A 7,944-nucleotide genomic window follows, 5' to 3' on the forward strand; every position below is an offset into this window, starting at 1 on the left:
CAAAAGCGCAACTTTTGATTTCGTCTCTTCAGTAGGTTTTAGATCATCGTTTCTTTAATTCTCAACCAATTACAACAAATAAGGTCTTGAATCAGAGATAAAGAGTTCAGGTATTACCTGCTTGTTTTAATTTTGACATGTTTGTCTTTAATTAGGATATACAGGGGTGAACACAACTGGTACCTTAATTTTTTGGCTTACTGTATAACAGCGTGCATGATTGGTCGAGAGCCAGTGGCCCGGATGCACGATCAAGGGGTAGGGAAGATGAAGGAAAATCACGTTTGTTAATGTTGTTATTTTTAATTATCATTGTGATTCAATATGAACTAGATCTGGTTACAGATCTGGACCTAGCCGGGGCCGGAAATGCCAGTCTTAAAGTTTTTGGACATCTCACACCATTAATGGTGCATCGCTGTAGCATGTAGGGGCTTTATCCGTCTTCCATAGGCTGAGATACAGCTACTTTTCCGTAATTTTAAACATTTTTTGCAAATTTGACGTTTTGACCTCCTTAATGACCTTTGACCCCAATATAAAAAAAACCTCATATACACGACGAAAATGCATTGTTACAGTTTAAATTAAAAAATCTACTATGCTTAGTTATGGAGATAAAAATTCTTGAAGTTATTTAGCTTAAAACCGGAAATGACGTCTAAATGACCTTTGACCAAAAAAAATAAAAATACCGTGCATACATCGGGTAACACTAATGCATATATGAAGTTTATATCACTCTGGTCTGGTTATGTTTTGAGATAAAAAAAATGAACATATTTGATGATTTTTGGTTTTTGACCGGAAGCGACCCCTTAATGACCTTTTGACCCCAAAACTGTACACACGCCAAAGACCCTGGTTGGTAGCAATGCATGTGTGCTAATGACAACACTCTGCTATGTAATTTGTAAAAACAGTGATTTTTTGAATATTTTTAGCTTTTAGACCGGAAATGACCCCTTAATGACCTTTGACCCAAATTCTGTGAATAATTTATAGGCACTGGATATAGCCGATGCATATGTGTAAGTGACATCAACGTACTATGTAATTTGTGGCAGAAGAAGCATTTTGAAGATATTTGGTTTTATACCGGAAATGACCCCTTAATGACCTTTGACCCCAAATTTGTGAATATCCTATAGACACTGGATATAGCCGATGCATATGTGCAAGTGACGTCATTGTAGGATGTAACATGTAGGAGAAGAAGCATTTTGAAATTTGTTGCCAGAAGAAAGAAGAAAGAAGAAAGATCCGATAGCATCACAAGACCTAGCCGGTGTCCCGGCTAGGTAATCACTCAGTATTCTGGTAAGTAAAGCGGCCCTCAAGCTTTTTAATGAAAATATATGAATGAGCACTCAAATTATTCTGCAAGAAACTAGTTGTAAAAATCAAATGAATGGGCGCATATATCGGGAGGGTGTCGGACATTTTTTGGACACCCGGACAAAATTCTTCAAGTGCTGTAAGGTTAAGATGAACATTTGTGAACCGTGCAACACAAGTAAACACCTGAGTATAAGACAGTCGATCAACAGTTTATAAAGGTAGGCATATAATGAAATAGTTATAACATATCAATCATTCCTTTAATATAAAGAACAAATAACTCTGAAGATTTGACGGACCAATATTGTATTCATTTATTCGACAAAACAAACGCTAAGATCGTTTTTCTTGCACATCCGCCATCGGCGATGTGCATTCTTTTTACCGCGTTCTTCTTTCTTCTGTCAACACTTGCAGACCCCCCCCCTCTTGAAATTTACAAATTGCTCTAGCTCCGACATACTTTCATGGATTTCAACCAAACTTAGACACACTCATCACTGGCACTTGCTACAAATGTCACATGATCAATTTCCGGTCAATGGTCATCCACTTCCGGTCAATGGTCAAAAACGTGATTTTCACCAAAAATGCTTCTTCTTCCAAATATTACATAGCATCGTGACATCACTTGCACACATGCATCATATATAGCCAGTGTCTAAAAGTTATACCACAAAATTGGAATCAAAGGTCATTAAGGGGTCACTTCCGGTAAAAGTCTGAAAAATTTGTAAAAATATTCAAAAATCACTGTCTTTACAAATTACATAGCAGAGAGTCGCCATTAGCACACATGCATCGCTACTAGCTAGGGTCTTTAGGATGCCTACAGTTTTGGGGTCAAAGGTCATTAAGGGGTTACTTCCGGTCAAAAACCAAAATTATCAAAAATGTTTAAAAAATTTTATCTCAAAATGTAAACAGACCAGAGTAATATAATCATCATACATGAATCAGTGTTACCTGATGTATGCATGGTATTTTTATTTTGGGGGTCAAAGGTCATTAAGGGGTCACTTCCTGTTTTTAGCTAAATAACTTCAAGAATTTTTATCTCGACAACTAAACATAGTAGAATTTTTAATTAAAATTAGAACAATGCATTTTGTCGGTGTACATAAGGTTTTTTTTTCATTGAAGTCAAAGGTCATTAAGGGGGTCAAAAGGTCAATCATAAATTTAAAAAAAATCAAAATCCATGTATAAGTTCCGATTACCCGCATATTTTACATTATTGATTTTTATTTAGGGTCAAAGGTTATGAGGCGTCACTTCCGGTGTTAAACAAAATACCTTCTAAAATACCTGGCGGTTGTGCATGCTCGCGGTCGCAGGCGACCGCAACCATATCTAGTTTCATTTGCATTTATGTGGTTATTTTAATGAAAGTATACAGTCTTCATTCGGAATTATTTAGAACAATCTTTTGCACAGCAAAGTCTTGTAAATCAAGGCACATGAGTAAATAATCAGGCACATCTTTGCAAATTCGAAGAAATGTTGAACAATAGTAATGATCAATTGAACCATGCACGGTAAATATCAGAAAACTGATCCTTATTATGAGTCCTGTGGAAACGTCATTGATATAAGCGAATCGTATGTTAATCAGATCTTAGACTGTTTTCTCTCCATTTGAACTAGTTTGTTCTCAGTTTTCAGATCATGATTTGATTTGAGTGTATCATTGTATTAAAATCATCCCATTGTAACAATATCTCATTAGCCTATATAAAAGTCGGTGATTGTACTGGTAAAACCGTATACTCGTACGTTAATTTCATATCGCTTGACCTCCTCCTATGGACTGAAGAAGTGCTGCCAATGCGCCCGTGTTAGCGGTTGCTTTTATCTTGCAGAAATAAGGAAGATCTGTATCCCACGCGCATGGTATGTCGTTCCATCCAGTGCCGTCAACAGTATTGTCTAGCATGTCAACACAGTCTTCATTACCAGAATTTGATGGCTGATTCGGTAACCAGACAGTATAGTCATTCTCTGTACCGTCACTCCAAGCGAACGTGCCTTCGGTAGTTTTGTCGTTTAAACCCGTTAGATAGGAATCTCCTGCATTTTGGGTTGCACGATTATAGGTGCTGGTGACCTGCGATGTTTTGATCAGGGAGCCCTGCCATAACTGATGGACAAAATCAGATTCTGCATCGCTATGAATAGAGACTAAATGTCCTTGAGCTGAATGGATGAAGAATTCTTGACAGTGAGCCTCGGCGTTATCCCAAGTCGTAGCAGCTCCAAAGAATCGGTAGCAGTTGCCTTGAAATCGAGTCCAAAACACTGGACATTCGTGTTCGATGGAATGTCCAACTTGGGCCGTAGCCACAGCGAATAAAGCGAGCAAAGCGATGGCAGACTTCATGTTTGTGTTGTTACGTATCTGGCTCAAAAGTGGCACGATCAATGCGAGGGTTTCTTTTATATACTGAACTTTTTTCTATTTTTGGTGAAGACACGGGGGTAACCTTTTTAGTATGTGGTGCCGGGGATGTGTGTTTGGAGTGGAGTTCCAAGAAATCATACAACGATAATAAGTCTAAGTCAGTAGTGTACTGATTTGTCCTCAGTGGCGTAGCGTTGGTCATGACATGTGGGGGGGGGGGGGGCACCGACCATGATTGGGGTCACAAGCCGGTTTTCGGCAATTTTCCTGTGGGATTTTTACAAATTTCAGATCGATTGCCCCCCCCCCCCGTGCTCCTATGACGCTACGCACAGTGTCGACTTCCTATACGATAAATATAAATTTAATATTCCGTTGGTGAGCGACGGGCGACTGGTATTTCACCGAACGCAAGAAAAGGAGTTCTATCTGATTGGCTAGCAATCGATCGCTTAGGTCGCTTAGTAGTCAACTACAAACTCAAAACTGAGTTTGTATTCAATTCGATTGAAATCGATATTCTATTATTGGCTTAGATAAAGAGAGTGATAGTGTGTCAATAATGTACATTGTATTGCAGCTGGATTTTATATGGATTCTTTTATATAAATTTTTTCTCAAAGAGTTGAATATGATCACAATTTTTACTCAGGATTTCAAATTTTTACCCGCAAATTGCAGTTAAACATATCCACAGCAAAATACCGGTCCTCACTAATTAGTGTATTTAATTTCCAGTTAGTGTATTTAAGATAAAACCTGACAACAAATAAAATTTTCTTGCAATAGAAATATCATATGGGATACTGATATGGTAGGCCGCAACCGCCACAACGTGGAGCTGCTACGCGTAGCTGACTTTTTTGCTCCGTGGAGCCAAATTGACCAATCATGATCATGTTAGAGTTTTTCATTACTCGGAGGTAAAACTGACTAATTAAGTACGACTTATACTCATTACGTGAAGCGAATTTATTCATTAAGAATTTGCCAGACGAGCGTCACGTAGTTGCAAGATATCCTCGGTCACGAAAGTTATGATTCAAAAGGTAGTTTATGAAAAGTACGAACTGCCTTATTATTAAGTTGGACATGCACTCATAAGAAAGTCATACAGTATTGTACATAACTATATAGCTAGGCAGAGTGGTGGTAAACTATGCACACAGTTCTGCGATCTGCAGTGTATCGCCGGGAGCTAATTTGTATAACTTGCGCGGTGTAGCTGCGGAATTCGACCTTCAGCAAACTGCAAACCAGTTCGGATTTACTTTATATACTAGTAGTAGGCCATACATACTGTAGTTACTGTCCGTTTTCCTATACACAATACTCAGTGCTCTCACCATTGACGCGTGACCTCTACAAATAGTGTATGTTAGAAGTATAGGCCATTGCCTAGTTGGCGTCACTGTGTAAAAAATAACCGGGCAATATTTAAAGTATTCTAGAAAATATAGTTTTGTAACATGTCCTAAATTTTTAGCTAATTTAGGTGTTTGGAAATATTGGTACTTTAGTGTTTTAGGAAGGATATGTAAACGACAGATAACACCAAAAAATATGAAGAAATTATTTCTAAACCGTGTTAAGTCATTAAGCTTCTCATTTTCAAGAACGCTGGTTAACAATAAGCAGACTATTGTCTCATTTCGTAAACAAAAGCCCACAGTATTGTTACCTTGCGTTCGCTTTATAATCGTTCACCCAACTGAAACTATAATACCAGCTCATTGCTCATTGCACAGGTAAAACAGACACAAGTGCAGTGTGTATTTAACCAGAGAAGATCTGATGTAACATAGTTGAGCTGTTTTCATTGAGTGTTATCTTGGTTTAATAGCTTTTAATAGGGTTTAAGTCCTTCAAAGGTCGTGGTGAGTTCTACTGTAGACATGACTGCATCATGATTATTTTAAAGTCAACAACATTCAACAATATGATCACCGTGATAGTATGAGAGTATCAGTACCGTGGGTGTCAGTGATCCTGGCCTGACACAGTAGACAAACAAACAAACAAACACGCCACACACATGACACATGCATGCAAGGTAACATTGACTATACACTAATCAAACAATGGTATTGATCCTGTACAACTGGTCGTGGTTTATTTACAATCGATTCATTTAAAATCCCCATAGTAAACATTAATTTTGGCAAGAGTTTTCTCTCTCTGACGAGGTTGCATCCACTGGCTCCGCGTAATGAAAAGATCTAACATGATTGGTCAATTTAGCTCCGCGAAGCGAAAAGTAAGCTACGCGTAGCAGCTCCACGTTGTGGCGGTTACGACCAGCCATATATTGATCATGCGAAAATCGTAAAACATAGAATAGAAACAGTGTGGCAGGCTCTCAAAATCTCAAATTGTATGAATAGCCTGAGTCGCACGGCCTATCTCGAACAAAATCACCATGCGTAGTTGTTGAAAAACGTGAGGATTCATCGTACTATCACGGCAATTTTTAACACGAAGATATAGGGATGATGACGGTGTGCTACGCCACTGTCACTGTTTGTCTTCATGGGCCGGACGCACCGCAGTCCGCGCAGGCCTACGACAGGATATATTGATTCAATACATCCCCAGCAAGTATAGGCCTACGTAGGCCTATACGGGTATTTATTTGTGATGCGTGTCACCCCGTGTACTGTAAGCAAAGTGGTGTTTACTGAACAGGTTGAATGTACGTGTATGGCAAGCCAAGGGGTCCAAAAGCGTGGAACTGCTACTCGTAGCTTCTTTCTCGTTACGAGCAGCTTATTAACCAAATTCGCGGTTTTAAACACGTGGAGCTGATGTAAACATCCTCTCTCACAAATATTACGTTGTTAATTTTTGTAAATGAAAATATCTGCAGTATATCAGCAAAAAAATGGTATAGGCCCTAGGTGCTATTAAAGTAATATCTGAACAGAATGATGATTGTTCTATATTTAGGGGGCTATCATTTTCTTCGGAAGGGGGTCCCAAATATATAGGGGGTCATACTTTTTGGAAAAAAAAAAGGGGCAGGTGGTCATAAATTGATAATGACAAAATGTAGGGAGTCACAAGATAACTACAGATAGTGTGTGTATTGTATTTAAATAGACTGATTTCAATACAATTTTAGCCTGTTAGGGGGTAAGGTGTATCGGTGGTGGGAGCCGGGGTCATAACATTTTGATGCCGAAATAGTGAGGGCCGCAATTTTATTGACGCCGACTTTTTGTAAATTTAGGCCCCCCCCCCGTTCCGAAGAAAATGATGACCTATTACTCTCTCCATATTTACACAGTGGCATGTGATAATGATATCGCTTTCCCTGCAATATCTTTACACAGCGCTTTACATCAGAAGTAGTTGTTGTTTGACCTTCATATCCCCTGCACGGCTAATACAGCCCGAGTATTGCTATTAAACACGGTGTAAACTTGGAAACACTAAATAAATATGCTTTGTGTCATTTTAGCCAGGCATTAGCAACATGTTCTCTTGACACGTGCTGTGATTTGGCCTCCTTACCCGCTCGTTATCTATGCTAATTCCGTAAATTAATTACACGATATAATAATTGTGAAAGAGGATACCTAGCACTATACCACGCGCAGCTAACGACCTAAGGACCCGGTGCTTAATCTCGCCGATTACCTCTGCGTCGTCTCGCAGCATTTCGATGGCTCTACTGCGTCTTGCAGTTTCAAGCCGCAGCACGCCGATGGATTAATATAGTGTAGCCATATACCTGGTTGCGAATTCGCGAGCAGTTATGGGCATCGAGTTCGCAACATCTTGCCATCTTCTTGCTCTGCGGTTTGCCATTCATTACTCAAAACCTTTATATTAATGTTTATTGTAGTACTTACTTGAGTTTACTCACCGTGAGCAATTTGCGGATCAGTCGATATAATCCGGCAAAGAATATACATCGAAGGTCATAATGATATCATCCAAGCATAGAAATGGTATAAAGCACATTGGTTCTGCTTTAAAGAGTTCAAAGGTTTTCATTTTTTTCTCTCTTTCTTTTATCGGTTTGACCATTGTTTTATATAAATTATATATAGGATATATTATAGCATATATATTTCCCGTAAAAGGTTCTTGACATCATATATTATCACTGATTATTTGCAATAATACATGAATTTTAACCATTGCTAGTACCTGACGTGATGTTGTGTTGAATAATTACTTTCAATATGTTATCATGC

General features: G+C 38.7%; 1 protein-coding gene across 1 annotated transcript; it reads right to left on the reverse strand.

The window, feature by feature from the left end:
* Positions 1-3,124: 3,124 nt before the first annotated feature.
* LOC140160115 (echinoidin-like) lies at positions 3,125-3,721 on the reverse strand. The gene has a single exon (XM_072183393.1). It carries the CDS (start codon positions 3,719-3,721, stop codon positions 3,125-3,127), a length of 597 nt encoding a protein of 198 aa, XP_072039494.1.
* Between the last annotated feature and the right edge of the window lie 4,223 nt (positions 3,722-7,944).

Source organism: Amphiura filiformis, chromosome 9 (assembly GCF_039555335.1).
Source record: "Amphiura filiformis chromosome 9, Afil_fr2py, whole genome shotgun sequence".
NCBI classification, from domain to species: domain Eukaryota; kingdom Metazoa; phylum Echinodermata; class Ophiuroidea; order Amphilepidida; family Amphiuridae; genus Amphiura; species Amphiura filiformis.